This window comes from Microtus ochrogaster, unplaced genomic scaffold (genome assembly GCF_000317375.1).
Source record: "Microtus ochrogaster isolate Prairie Vole_2 unplaced genomic scaffold, MicOch1.0 UNK47, whole genome shotgun sequence".
Classification (NCBI taxonomy): domain Eukaryota; kingdom Metazoa; phylum Chordata; class Mammalia; order Rodentia; family Cricetidae; genus Microtus; species Microtus ochrogaster.
In genome coordinates, this window is record NW_004949145.1 from 1,917,784 (window position 1) to 1,932,635 (window position 14,852).

A 14,852-nucleotide genomic window follows, 5' to 3' on the forward strand; every position below is an offset into this window, starting at 1 on the left:
AAATAGATATATTTTTAAGTCTCTCCCAAGATTCCCTTAGCTGTGAACCCCTGAAAAATCAAAAAGCAAGTTCCATGATTTGATATACAAGGACAGAGTAAGCACCCCTGTTCCAAATTGGAGGGCTGGAAAGATCACAGAAAGAGAGCGGACCAAAACAAAACCCAAACCCAACAGGGCAGACATTAGATCCTGTGCCTCCACTGGCAGCATGGAACACGTGATATCATGTGGGCGTTGGTGCAGCATACATGGCCTCCGTCTAAGCTCGCTCCTCCCAGGCCACTTTCTTTACCCAAAGGTCTACACTCGTGCTGTCTCCAACATCCTCAGGCTTCCACACCACTTAACCTTCACTCCATGCACTGTTCATGCCAGCTCTTCCTAGGAAGAGCCTGCCCTGCTCACATTGTCTAGTCTTCTGGGCTTTTCTCTCCCACCTTAGTGCAAGCCCCCATAACCTAATAATTCTTTTTGTTTGTTTGCTTGGTTTTCAAGACAGGGTTTCTCTGTGTAACAGCCCTGGCTGTCCTGGAACTTACTTTGTAGACCAGGCTGGCCTCGAACTCAGAGATCCGCCTTTATCTGCCTCCTGAGTGCTGGGATTAAAGGCGTGTGCAACCACTGCCTGGTGAGATGGGCAATTCTTAACTTCTGACCCAGATCAGAAGGTCATTAAGAAGCCAGTCCCAGAGAGTGGGCTGCTGGGCCTCTTCCAAGGCCAGAACCCCCTCTTGCTGAACTCCAGACCCTGACCTGAGGGGGGAAGCATCCTTTCCCTCATCTCTGAATCCCAGGAGACCACCCTGAGGCCTGCCCAGTGGGAGGGGAGAGGTGGCTAAGCCTCCTGCTTAAATAAGTGGACTTGGAAATACAAATGAGGCTTCTGAGTGTGGAAGGGGTGGGGGATAGTGTTGGAGGAGGTTGCTTGTTTCAATGGACACTAGTTTGTTTTGGGAAGGCCACTTGGTCATTCTGGTCACTTGGCAGCTCAGATCTGAAATAACCACACAGAAACTGCATTAATTAAATCACTGTTTGGCCCATTAGCTCTAGCTTCTTATTGGCTAACTCTTACATATTAATTTAACCCATATCTATTCATCTCTGTACTGCTATGTTGCAGTGGCTTATCGGGTAAAGTTCCCAGCATCTATCTCCAGCAGGGCTACAAGGCTTCTCTCTTGACTCCACCTCTTTTCTCCCAACATTCAATTTAGTTTTCCCTACCTACCTAAGTTCTGCCCTGCCATAGGCCCAAAGCAGTTTCTTTATTCATTAATGGTAATCACAGCATACAGAGGGAAATCCCACATCACCTCCCCTTTTCTGTTTACATAAAAAGGAAGGTTTTAACTTTAGCACAGTAAAATTACATATAACAAAACAGTTATCGAGCAAGAATTGCAGTTACAATATTTATATCTATTTTATCTTTTATTATAACTAAGGAAAACTATAACTATAGTTATAAATTCTTCAACTCCATCAAAGACTCCAGAAGGGTATAATATTACCTAAGTAAACAATAAGTTCATTGGAAGCAACTTCCAAAACTCTAGAATTGACAGAGACATCTCGCTACCTGGACAGTCACCCAAAGTTTTTCTGTACCATTGGGGCATCCATCTTGAGCCTACAGGCCCATAGTACCCAGCAGACTTTTCCAAGAAGCAGGAAATTTCAAAGACAGGTCCGCCTATATTGGCAGTTTGTCAGTCACTTTCTTCTGTATCCTGCAGAATGTCTCGCAGACTTTTTCATGAAGCAGGAACCCTGCCATCAGGACAGAGGGTTGACTGAGGAGAGGTGGATGAGGGACTCTGCTCAGGTCCACCTCATGAGGTGGAAAAGTCTCACAGACTGGGACCAAAACTGATTTTTTTTTCCATCCCCTTGCCTCTGCCTCCCGAGTGTTGGGATTAAAGGTGTGAGCCACCACCGCCCGGCCTGAATTCTTCCTTTCCGATAAATCTCTTCTCTCGGGTGAGGTTTGTTGTGGCGTCCAGAGCAGAGCCCAGCTATAACAACTTTGCCTGGCGCCCATTGGAGTGGAGCGGAACTGTAGCATTGTCTCTGCGGAAGCGGAGGAGTGGAGTTGTGACACTCCGGGGGACCTGAGCGGAACTCTAACTCTTCCCCCAGTGGAAACTTTCCCTTAGTTAGCCGAGCAGAGCAGTGACACTTTCGTTGGGTTAAGCAGAGTTGTTATATTTGCCTTGGGAAAACCTGTCCCTAGGGCAGGGCTGTAAGATGCTACATTTACGGTGCTTTTGTGGTATTCTTTGGCTCCCGACTAACAGGATACCTTTCGGTCGGAACTGCAGTGCTTACAGTGAGGACTTGGGACAGCGAAAGAGGGCCTGGTAAATTTTCAGTAGTACATGTGAATGTGCAGGACTTCAACAGACACTCCATGAAGCCGGTCCCCAGCCTGGGAGATTCTCATACAAAATGGGACAGGAGGAAAGGGGGCCTGAAACTGAGTGGGACCTCCCAATAGCAGCATGAACATTAGCGCCCCCTGGTGGAGCATACCCAAGCTGCAAGCTGTGTGTGCTCCCGCCAGCTGTGGAGGATGTTTCTCTTGGCTCCTAGGAGCAAGGAATCCAAGGCAGCTTCTGGAGCCCGGCTAACAAGAGCACTGTCCTAGCTACAGCAGTGGTGACCCCTGGCTGGCCCTTGGACTATGAACCTTTCATCCTCCTCCCCAGAGACCTGAGAGCACACTCCCAGCAACTCCCCAGCCTTCCCCCATCCATCAAGATTTGTAAAGAATGGACTGTATCTGAAGACAGACAAGCCATTGTCCCCTTCCTTAAGGTCTAGGAAGGCAGGTTCACCTTAGGATAATATCCTTTCCATCCCTGAATTCTCATCCACTGCTAAAGTCCCAGGAGCCACCAGGAGCTTCAACTAGATCTGTGTACCGTTCTTGGAAAAGTTTAACCATTTATATCTTTTTCTTCTTTTTCCATCAGACTCTGGCAAAGCCTGAGCATGCACTTAAACTCCTTAATCATGGCTTTGGGCTTCCTTGGTCTTTTTCTACAGATCTCATCCCTGCCGGATGACTACCTGCTGTCCTGTGGCTGACCCCCATGGTCATCTGATCATCTCCACCCTCCTCCTCTGCTTGGCAACTTGCCTGCCCTGTGTGTGTCTCACTAGACGATAACACACACACGGGGGTGGGGAGAGAGAGAGAGAGAGAGAGAGAGAGAGAGAGAGAGAGAGATTCTCTATATAGTCCTGGAACTCTGTTTCTCCTGCATCCCAGAGACCAGAGGCCTCAATTTCTTCTTCATGATTCTGGCCTCAGAATTCTGGTCTACAAAGAAGTAGACCCCCGGATGGGGTGAGCCTGGGGTGGTGGACCGATGTGGAGTTCTTGACTTGGGCCTAGAGGTGCTAGCACCCCTCTCAGAGACTGGACTCTTCTTCCAGCCACCGGCAAACCCCTCCGCAAGTCTCCTAAAGGCCCTCGACATTAATCGCTGTGTTTGACTCTGCGCCTGCCTTGGCCTTGCTAAAGAGGCTTTTGTCCCCTTAATTGGCTACCTCTGAGAGCTTTTCTCTGCCTGCGCACCCACGCGCCCCTGTTTTATATCCTAGGCCCAACTATGTGTTAATTGGGCACATAGGAGATGCGCAGCGCCCTTTCCACCCTGCCCCCGCCTTCCTATAACAGCCCCTCACCTGCAGACATTGGAGTCCAGCATCTGCGGTGGGACGGGCACAGCGGGAGGCTCACCCTATCTGCCAGGGTAGCTTCTCATTCTAAAGTGCCAGACTTGAGTCCGGATGCTCCTCCTGTCCCATCCCGGTTTGGGGGTTTGATTTCTGATCTGCGTTGTGACTGCAGAGCAACCGGCCATGCACCCTGGATTCCCTGCGGCCCCTGGGCTCTCTGAACCAGGGCCCCGAGAGTTGTGCGCTTTTGTGAGCGGGGCTTCAGCCCACATCCTGCGAGCCCTGCAGCCCAGGCGTACCCGGCCCCCCAAGCGCAAGCCCAACCACCGGAGGTTTCTACACAACCAGATCTGCAGGTGAGGAGGGCTCTGGAGGGGAGACACCGGGTGGGCCCCGGAAGGCCCCTAGGCTGGATTTAGCACCATTTAGAGTGCGTTTGCCAAGCACCTTCTTCTGTGCGCTTCAGTCAACACTCATCACTGAGCAGGGTCAAGGAAATCTCCAGCCTGCACTGAGTCCCTGTGGGGTGGTAAAAGGTAAGAAATGGCCTGAATAAATAAGTATATGAGCCAAGCATTGTGGCACACAACTGTAATCCTAACACTCCTGAGGCCGAAGCAGGAGGATTGCTATGAGTTGTGGCACACGACTGTAATCCTAACCCTCCTGAGACCGAGGCAGGAGGATGGCTGAGTTTGCAGCCAGTTTATTGTAGCATGTAAGAGGCCAGCCAGGTTAGGTTACCTCACAAGTGAAGTAAATAAACGAGAGGGTATGGCGCCACCGTGTGGACGTACCTTGAAAAGGCGATTCAGGAGAATGCACCTCAGCCGTCCAGTCAGATGCCATGAAGACCCCACAAAGCTGCCAGGCACACACTGGCAGGGAGGCAGTGGTTACAGGTAAGAGGTCCCCTTTGGAGGGGATGAAAGTCCTGGAGCTAATTAGAGACATTGCTTGTAGAAGATAGTGAACACTGGTCTAATGTGGTGGCAGGTGCCTATAACCCCAACACTAGCACTCCAGAGGCCGAGGCAGGAGGATTGCTGCTAGTTCCATGCCAGCCTGGTCTATACATGAAGTTCAAGGCTATCCTGGACTAAGTGAGATCTTGTGTCAAAAAAGCAGGTGTGCTCTGTGAGTTCGAGACCAGCCTGGTCTACAAGAGCTAGTTCCAGGACAGGCTCCAAAACCACAGAGAAACCCTGTCTCAAAAAACCAAAAAAAAAAAAAAAAAAAAAAGCAGGTGTGGAGGGAGGGCTGATGGGAGAGTGTGTGTGTGTGTGTGTGTGTGTGTGTGTGTGTGTTACTAGGTTGGTAGGAAAAGAACTCCAGTTTTGAACTATGTATTTTAAATCATTACAAGTAGGTCCATCAAACATCCAGTTTTGAAAAGCAGAATGAATTGGGTTGTGAGGTTCTGCTTCATCTGCCGTAGTCACCTGCAGGTGACTGCCTGACTCTTTTTCAAGGTTCTCAACCTGTGGGTCTTGATCCCTTTGGGATCTGAATGACCCTTTCACAGGGGCCAGATACCTTACATATAAGATATTTGCATTATGATTCATAACAATAGCAAAATTACAGTTATGAAGAAGCAACGAAAATAAACGCATGATTAGGGGTCACCACAACATGAGGAACTATATTAAAGGGTCACAGCATTAGGAAGGTTGAGAAATATTGTTATGTATGGTATTTTAACATTTATTTTTAATTTGGTGTGTGCTGTGTATGCGTAAAAACCACATCATTTTATTCAAAATAGAACAAAATAGAAACTATAACGATTAACACATTTTTGGCAAAGAAAAACAAGGGTTTGTTATTATTATCATTCCTGTAGTGTAAAGGTCAATCTTGAAGGGGTACAGAGTGGGCCCAGAGGCTGAGAGGGGGCACTGCTCTTCCACAGGACACACGCTCAGTTCCCATCCCCTACACTGGAGATCTGGAGCCCTCTTCTGACCTCCACGGGCAACTGCACTCACATGTGCTCTACAGCTGACTGCCACTTTTTCAAGCATTTTAAACATTTTTCAAAGATTTTATTTATGTCTACAGTGTTCTGCCTACATGTACTCCTGCATTCCAGAAGAGGGCACCAGATCTCATTACAGATGGTTGTGAGTCACCATGTGGTAGATTAAAATTGAACTCAGGACCTATGGAAGTGCTAGCAGGCAGTGCTCTTAACTGCCGAGACACCTTTCCAGCCCTCCACCCCCTTTTTGAGACAGGGTGTCTCTGTGTAGCTCTGACTGTCCTGGAGCTCACTCTGTAGACCAGGCTGGCCTTGAACTCCAGAGATGCACCTGCCTCTGCCTCCCGAGTGCTGGGGTCAAAGGTGAGTGCAAACGTGTGTGCCACCACACCCTGCAAACCCATTTTCCTGAGTCACTTTGGACCTGTTTGTTCCTTGGAATTTCCTGGGCAAAACTCATTGTTGATGTTTTAAATTGTCTCTTCTGCTTTATTTGTACTCAAATAAAAACCACTCAGATTTGCTTTCTGTACGGTGTCTTTTCCATAGTATAAAAACTATAAAAAGTCAATTAGCAAAATAACATAAAGCGAGAAGTGTGGGTAGAAACGATGTTTCACATAAGCGCATTTGTTAACAACGTATCCCACTATCGAACTTCACTACAATAATACAAAGCTGAAGCTATTTCGTGCCAGCCTTGTGCCATGCTTGCTTAGCATGAATGATGTTCAGGTTGCGACCTCACCACAGTGTGAAACCACGCATGGTCAGCAGCCTGTGATCACAGCACCCAGGAGGTGGAGGCAGGGCGACCGTGGATTAACTGACCCCCCCTTTTTTGACAAAGGGTCCTGTGTGTCCCGGGCTGGCCTCAAACTCAGTTATATAGCAAAGGATGACCTTGAACTCCTGATCCTGATCCTTCTGCTTCATACTTCTGGAGTCACTGGCGTACACCACCACACCAGTTCAATGTCAAGAAAAAAATCAGGAATTCGGGGTCATGCTCTGCTACACAAGGATTTCAAGTCCGGCCTGGGCTATGCACAGACCCTGTCTCAAAACAAGCAAAACAGCGAATTTTATGTTACCTAAGTTTTTACCTGGACTTTAAAAATTAGGCTGCATTAGAAGGTGGCAAACGCTATGGAGGAGGAATGTGCTAGGAGGGAGTGTGGCCGTTCTAAAGGAGGGGGTCAGGAAAGACTCGCTGAGAGAGCAGGTTTGCACAAAGACTTGGAGAAGTGGGGGGGCACAGTCAGCTCTGAACGGCAGGCAGAGCCAGGGTAAACGCACTGGTGCTGAAGATAGGGTGGTGGTGGTGATGTTGCTGAAGGTGATGGTGGTGATGATAGTGATGGTGATGGCAGGAAGGTGATGGTAATGACATAATGGTCATGGTAATGATAATCAGGATGGTGATGACAGTGATATGACAGTTATGATGGTGATGGTGGTGATGGTGATGATAAGAAGATGATGATGGATGGTGGTGATAACAACAATGGTGCTGATGGTGACAGTTGTAATGACAGTCACAGTGATGATGGTTATGATAATCAAGATGGTGAAGGTATGATGGGGATGATGGCGACAATGATGACGATTATGGTGGCAATAATAATGCTGGCTATAATGAAGATGATGGTAGTGATGACAGCTGCATGACACGTGTACCACGTGCTCTAATAAGCACCTGACTATTAATTCGTAGTGAGTTAGCACTCACTGACAACGAGTGTGCTTCTGATCCTCCTGCCTCCACTGATCAGGTGTGCACCACCACACTCCGAGTATTCGGTGCCCAGGGATTTGTGCACGCTAGGAAAGCACTCCAACTGAGTTATATTCCCAACCCTAAGGGAGGAATTATCCTCAAATTTATGTGTGTGTGTGCGCGCGCGTGTGTGTGTGTGTGCTGTTGTTGTTGCTGTTATTTTGAGATAGAGTATTTCTTTGTGCTGGTACTTGTTATGTGAACCAGATTGATCTCAAACACCCACTAATTCTCCTGCTTTAGCCTCCCAGAAGATTGAGATTACATATGTGTAGCACCGTGCCCATCTGATTTTGGATTATTATTTAATATCCTCCCTCTCTTTTCTGTCTCTGGAATTCTTACTTTGTTGACGTGGGATCCCATATAGCCCAGGCTATCTCCAAATTCAATATATGACCAAGGATGACACTGGATGCTTGATCCTTCTGCCTCCATTTTTTCCAATGCTGGGACTGCAGGCATGAGCCACAGCACCTGCTATGAATGGTTATTAACACAACTAAGCTAGCATGGAATGAATGGTTTGTCTCTTGAGTCTGCAACATCCTAATGTGTGAATCAGTTGGTCTTGTGTGTAGACTCTTTATTACAGGTGTGGCTATTCCCCTCTCTTTTAAAATTTAATTTCAAAATATAGTATACAAATTAAATTAGTATACAAAGTGACTGGTTTCCTTGTTGGGTTTTAAAGCTTTATTTTTTATGTGTTTTGCTGCTTGTGTGTCTGTGCACCACACACCATGTAGTGTCCTCAGAGGCCAAAAGAGGGCGTCATCTCCCTTGGGGCTGGGGTTACCAATGCCTGTGAACCTCCATGTAATAGCTGTGCTGGGGATGGAACCCAGGTCCTCTAGCAGAGCAGCCTGCGCTGTGAGCCCCTGAGCCGGCTCTCCAGCCCCATCAGTGGCATTTTCACACACACTCAGTTTGTGCTGGCCTCATCCACCCACAGTCGTCCACCGTCCTGCTCCTTCTGCATCTCAGCGGTTGCTACCTTCCTCAGCATCCTTCCTTAGAGCCGCATTTCTCCTCTCACGGTCCGTTGCTAGCTTTCCCGTCTGGACCGACACTCACAGAGTACACATATATATACAGATCAGCCACCATAGGCCAGCCAGACAGCTCAGCGTGGAGACACTTGCAGCCAAGCCTGACTTCTTGAGTCAACTATGAAGAACAGAGTTGGAGAGATGGCTCTGCTTAAACACCCTCCTGCTCTTCCGGGGGCTGGGTGCAGCTCTCAGCACATGCCAGGTGGCTCGCCACCCCTGTAACCCTCCTCTGGCCTCTACAGGCAACCAGGCACACTCCCATAAATACATACACACTTAAAGACGTTTTTTAAACAAAATCCATATAAAGCAGTCCTCTGACCTTCGTGTGGTGTGGAGAGAGGGGCAGGAAGGAGGTGGAGGGAACATACACACAAAATAGGTGTTTTTTTTTTAAGTTACATAAAATTTAATTTATAGAAACAAAAGAATTTGGGGGCACAGTTCCGCCCCAGTTGTTTATGAAGCCACCCATGTGATGCTGAGGGCTGGAAGTGCCAGGAGACACCAGTGTCTTAGCTTCTGTCAGGAGACACAGGGAGTGGGCCGCACTGTAGGACGCACTCCACATGGTGGTGCGCGCCGGCCCACGGCTCCCTTTGCGATTATTGATTGGAAAGGTGCTCTTCCCCCCCGAGACAGTTCGTTTTTATATATTGGAATAGGGCGATAATAAATCTTCACCGTCAAGATGTGCAGTGCACAACCCTACAGCAATCAAAACCTTCCTGAGAAGACATATTGACTTGCCAGACTCAAGAAAATGAAGGCAGGGGCCAGGAAATGAGCCTGGAGGAAAAAGAAGGGGGGGGGGTGAAAAGAAGGAACAGTATCTCTGGGTAAAGCCGGGGTAACTAAAAGAGAGGTCTTTTACAGGCAAAGCTGAAATTCTCTCTCCCTCTCTCTCTCTCCCTTTCTCTCTTTCCCCCACCCACCCCAGGCAGTTTGCCAAGATTGAAGCCGCCACCCAGCACCTGGCCCTGTCCATCCTGTCTCAAAAAGGGCCTCCCCAGAGACCACCACCCAGAAGACCACCTCCACCGCCTCCATCCCCCTTCCTGGGGGTGGCCTGCGCTGAGGCCCCTGTGGAAGTGCCCCACGATGACGGCCCCAGCCTAAGTCTAGCTGCTCTGGACACCTCGACCCTTGACCTCTTTGATGACATTCTGCTCAGTCCTGCATGCCCCCTGGTGGCTACTGAAGACCTCTGCCAGACACCCCAAGAGGCGCCTGAACTCATCTCTCCTGCTCCAGGCCCAGGAAACCAGACAGACCCAACCCCAGTGCAGGCTCCAAGGTTCTCCAGACCTCTGCCCCCTCCCCAGAACGCCCACGAGGAAAGTCCAGAGCCTACAGCTCTAGGCTGGGGTTGGGTGGACAGTTGGGAAGCACCTTGTGCCTGGGATCCTAGAGGAATTCTGGATGGCTGGGGGACCCTTTGAAACCTATTCGAGACACAGGCCTGACCCAATCTCCCCTCTGGACAGACCTGAGATGTACGACTCAGCTGGTAGACTGTGTGCCCAATGTGCAAGCATCCCAGGGTTCCAGCCCCAGAACCCACAAACCTGTAAAACAAACCAATCCCAGACACTCACTGGGAACCACCAGGAGCTCTGCTCCTGGGCCCAGGGCCCCTCTGTTCACTCCCTGCCTATGAATTTTCCTTTCTCCCTTCCCAGCACAGGTTGCCTCCCCTTCCCTCCCCCACTCTTCTCTCCCTGGTGTCTGTTCTCTCTCTCAATAGTCCCCCAATTCTTGGTGTTATGACCCTGCAGTAGACAAAGGTGGACACGAGCCCCACCTTGTGGCGCTCAAACAGGATGTGGGGGGTGAGAGAGAATACATAGAGAATACATGAGAACCCTCAGAGAGCTTCCACAGCCACATGAAATGCCAACTTCTGATCAGAATGGCTGCTGGGATAGAAATAAAATGTGCCGCTGACTGATTGGCTCCTGGACATCGGCTGGTCAGGGTGTGGTCTCAGCCGCTGAGCGGAAGCAAGTTGTAGGAAGGCGCGGGATCCAGGAGCAGGAACAGCAAAGCCCCTGAGGTGGGACTCTGGAGACTACAGCAGGCCAGTGTGACTGGGGGCTCTGAGCTGGGGAGAATTTGGACTTAGTTTTTATTTGGGGATCTTGGGGCGGGGAGGTGATTCTGAGACAGGGTTTCTCTGTATAAGTTTGGAGCCTATCCTGGAACTCACTCTGTAGACCAGGCTGGTCTCGAACTCACAGAAATCTGCCTGCCTCTGCCTCCCGAGTGCTGGGATTAGAGGCGTGCGCCACCACCACCCAGCGAGATTTTTTTTTTTTTTTTGGGTTTGCAGGCCTGCGCCATCATGCCTCGCTCTCGCCTCCCTCTCCCAGTCTTTGTCCTGACCACAGCAGGTCCTGCCTTCTGTGTGTATGTCCGTGTCTCTTTGTCCAAGACACACATTCTTGGGTTCGGGAGATAGCCTGGGGTGGGGGTGGGGTTGCTGTCCAGTCCTCCAGCTCTCAGGCCCAGAAGGGAGGCCTAGGATTCCTCCCTCCCACAGGAGCTGCAGGGACTGGGGTCCAGATATCTGGATGGTTGGAAGGCAGGCTCAGACTCAAAACTGGCCAGGGGTAGTGGCTAGCTCACTTCACCTCATTTTCTTCTCCCACTTGCACACCCCAGGAGCCACTGAGATGCCCCACAAACCCAATGGTTTGGTGCACAATCGCATCAACGTTTATTCGGAGTCTGGGGTCCCAGTCTGTGAGGCTTTTCCATCTCATGAGGTGGACCTGAGCTGAGTCCCTCGTCCACCTCTCCTCAGTCAAGCCCCACCCCTTCCACACTCCAAGTCTCATCTGCATTTCCAAGTCCAGTAGTTCAAGCAGGAGGCATAGCCACCCCTCCCCTCCCACTGGGCAGGCATCAGCGTGGTCTCCTGGGATTCAGAGATGAGGGAAAGGATGCTTCCTCCCTCAAGTCAGGGTCTGGAGTTCAGCAAGAGGGGGTGCTGGCCTTGGAAGAGGCCCAGCAGCCCACTGTCTGGGACTGGCTCCTTAATGATCTTCTGGATCTGTAGGCAGAGAAGGTCTGGGTCAGAAGTCAAGAATCGCCCATCTTGCTGGGCAGTGGTGGCGCACGCCTTTAATCCCAGCACTCGAGAGGCAGAGGCAGATGGATCTCTGTGAGTTCGAGGATAGCCTGGTCTACAAGAGCTAGATCCAGGACAGGCTCCAAAGCTACAGAGAAACCCTGTCCCAAAATAATAATAATAATAATTATTATTATTATTTGCCCTTTTCCCTGGTCCTCATGGCAGCCTCTTTCCCCCAGCCAACCACTCTCCTAAGTTTTCCTGGAGGTAGAAGAGATGATTCAGCGATTAATTGCACTGGCTGCTCTTCCAGAGGTCCTGAGTTCAATTCTCAGCAACCACATGGTAGCTCCCAACCATCTATAACGGGATCTTGTGCCTTCTTCTGGTCTACAGGTATACATACAGACAGAACACTATATACTTAATAACTAAATCTTAAAAAAAAAAAAAAGAACAAAATAGGTCAGGTGGTGGTGGTGCATGTCTTTAATCCCAACACTTGGGTGGCAGAGGCAGGCGGATCTCTGAGAAGTCAAGACCAGTCTGGTCTACAGAGCAAGTTCCAGGACAGGTTCCAAAGCTACACAGATAATAATAAAGGAAAAAGAAAGGCTCCTCTGGAAACGGGCTGAGGGGGTGACTCGGTGTCCAAGTGTGAAGAACCCACCTAAACTGGCTGGAGGCAGAGACGGGAACCCCAGAACAAGCTGTCTGGTGAGACTAGCCACAGGCTCAAGCTGCAAGACTGACATGGAGACCCTGCCTCCGTGTGGAAAAGCAATCAAGGAAGATTCTGGACACCAACCTCAGGCCTCCACATGTGTGTACACACATGTATGCTCACCGCACACATGCGAATGCTCACATCCACCCACTCTCCACACAGGTACACAAAAACAGGAGAAAAAAGACGGTGTTCCTTTTCGTCTGCTTCTCACTGCGCCTGCCTGGCTGAACTCATCACCCTCCATCTTGGTCGCTCAGCTGCCCTGGACCCCTAATGGTGGACGGCTCTGTGTTAGGGCCTCTTGCCTACACCTTCCTCTTCACTATTCTCAACTTTCCCGCCGCCGTTCCTTTAAGCCTTCAGCTCCCGCACTGGCCTAAACTGTGACCTTGAATTGTCACTTTCATTCACACAAGTCCCTCTTGGTTGAACAGGAGTAACCAACCCCATTACCGGCATCAATTTCTGTCCAGATAACTAGACCAAAAAGCGCAAATCCTGCATCTCCACTGCTGCGTCCCAGTTAAGTCCTCCTACTGATTCCAGGGCGCCTGAGTGACCTCCTGGCTGGTCACACTCCGCTGTGCTCCCTAATATTGCTATCACAGCCTTTACCCACTGGGAGCGAATGAACAGCCTCTCTCAATACCTGGATTTTTCCAAAGTCCAAAGATATAATATTTCTTGCCTGGCGGTGGTGGCACACACCTTTAATCCCAGCACTCAGGAGGCAAAGGCAGGAGGATCTCTGAGCTTGAGGCCAGCCTAGTCTACAGAATGAGTTCCAGGATAGGTTCCAAATCTACACAGAGAAACCCTATTTCTAAAAACAAACAAACAAAAATAAATAAAAAAGAAAGAAAAGAGAAGAAAAGAAATGCTTCTTTCAGTATGGCATAATGAGCACAGCTGTAATCCTAGCGCTCAGGAGGCTGAGGCAGGAAATTCTCATGAGCAACCAATGAAACAGCAACAAACAACCAGAAAGGGCCAGGGCTAGCAAAATGCTTCAGTGAACATGGGCACCTGTGATCTGCATACTATCCTGGGACCCAACGTGGGTGAAGGAGAGAACTGACTCCCTCACGTGGAGCTCTGAACACACACACACACACACACACACACACACACACACACACACACACACGTTCTCTCTCTTCCTCTCAGTATAAATAAAATAGGCAGAGACACAAACAGCACGAGTTTAAAGCCACCCTTGACCACACGGTGTGTCCTAGGAGAGCCTGGCACACAGGAGACCCTTTCTCAAATAAGAAGTATCCTTCTATTCACAGAAGCCCAAAGGGCCCGTTACCTCCTTGAACTGGGGGTGGGCAGCGTCCCTCACAAGCTGCAGAATGAGTGCCTCGCTGGTGGAGAGGAAAGCCCCGCTCTGCCTCATGCGGGCCATCGCCACCAGCCGGTCGACCTGGCTACAGGAAAGAGAGAGGGCAGGCATCCATGCTGTGGTGTGCCTGACATACACGGCAGGAGCCACCCCACTGAGACCCTCTCACCTTCGAGAAGAGCAGGCATCCACCACCAAATGGACCTGCAGTCCCCGCTCCAGGAGATCCAGGGCCGTGTTCTAAGAGCAGAGAGGTCCAGGTCCAGACCCAGCGTATAAACAGCTCTCCCAGCGAGGGACTCCCCAGTCAGGCTCAACCAGCACCCCAGGGAAGGAGGGAGGGCCAGGAGGTGAGAATGGGGAGCCCAGGGGACAGGCAGGGTCTCACCAAGATGCAGACTTGGGTCTCAATGCCACAGAGCAACACCGAGCGCAGCTGCGGCCGGCCATCCAGCTCCTTCTGTAAGGTGGGCACCATGCTGAAGCACGTCTTACTCACTGGCCTAATGCCCTGAGCGCCCAGCTCTGGAACTGTGGGACCCAGGCCTTGTGGGTACTGCTCCGTCAGCAAGACAGGGACATCTAGTAGCCGGGCCACCTACATGAGAAAGGACACATAGGGCTGGATCCCAAGGATGAGGGCTGCGGACTGCATTCCTGGGTCTGGGGAGGAGGGCTTGGGCCTGAACCCCTGGGTCTTACAAGACGGAGGTAGTTGGTACCTTGAGCATCCGAGCGGCCACCGACACAATCTGAGGGAAATAGGCTATGCTGGGACGGAACTTCTCCTGCATGTCGCACAGGAACAGGATGGAGGACTCTGGGAGGATCCGGCCCAGGCTAGCCCTGGCTGCTGCCATGGCCTGGGGGTGGACAGAGGGACAGTAGGCAGGGTCAGGTGGGATTGTAGGGATTCAAGGGAAGTCTTCGGTGAATGGGAACTGTTGGTATGCTCACGACCAAAAATCAAACCCTCAGACCCATGGGAAATGGACAAAGCCTTCTTCAGGCCTGAGCGGGAATACTGACAGTGTGTACAGAAATGTCCACCACTGCTTTGTTCCCCCAGTTGGGACGAAACTGCCCCTGCCTACGGAGACTGCCCCTGCCTAAGGAGACTGCCCCCTGCCTATGGAGACTGCCCCTGCCTACAGGGACTGCCCCCTACCTACAGGGACTGCCCCCT

At 50.4% G+C, this 14,852-nt stretch overlaps 2 protein-coding genes across 2 annotated transcripts in view; one reads left to right on the plus strand and one right to left on the minus strand.

The window, feature by feature from the left end:
* The first annotated feature begins 3,853 nt into the window (after positions 1-3,853).
* On the plus strand, positions 3,854-10,231 carry LOC113455471 (uncharacterized protein C19orf85-like). The gene is made up of 2 exons (XM_026777156.1): positions 3,854-4,049; positions 9,453-10,231. Exons 1-2 carry the CDS (start codon positions 3,877-3,879, stop codon positions 9,952-9,954), a joined length of 675 nt encoding a protein of 224 aa, XP_026632957.1. The 5' UTR covers positions 3,854-3,876; the 3' UTR covers positions 9,955-10,231.
* Positions 10,232-11,214: 983 nt separating this feature from the next.
* LOC102000688 (isochorismatase domain-containing protein 2A) overlaps positions 11,215-14,852 on the minus strand; it is a 9,726-nt gene continuing 6,088 nt past the window's right edge. The window contains exons 2-6 of the mRNA XM_005369321.2: positions 14,389-14,529; positions 14,055-14,264; positions 13,836-13,906; positions 13,634-13,751; positions 11,215-11,567 (exon numbers count right to left, since the gene is read on the minus strand). Coding sequence (XP_005369378.1) covers positions 11,475-11,567; positions 13,634-13,751; positions 13,836-13,906; positions 14,055-14,264; positions 14,389-14,526 — 630 coding nt within the window. The 5' untranslated portion in view covers positions 14,527-14,529 and the 3' untranslated portion in view covers positions 11,215-11,474. The remainder of the gene's footprint in view (positions 11,568-13,633; positions 13,752-13,835; positions 13,907-14,054; positions 14,265-14,388; positions 14,530-14,852) is intronic.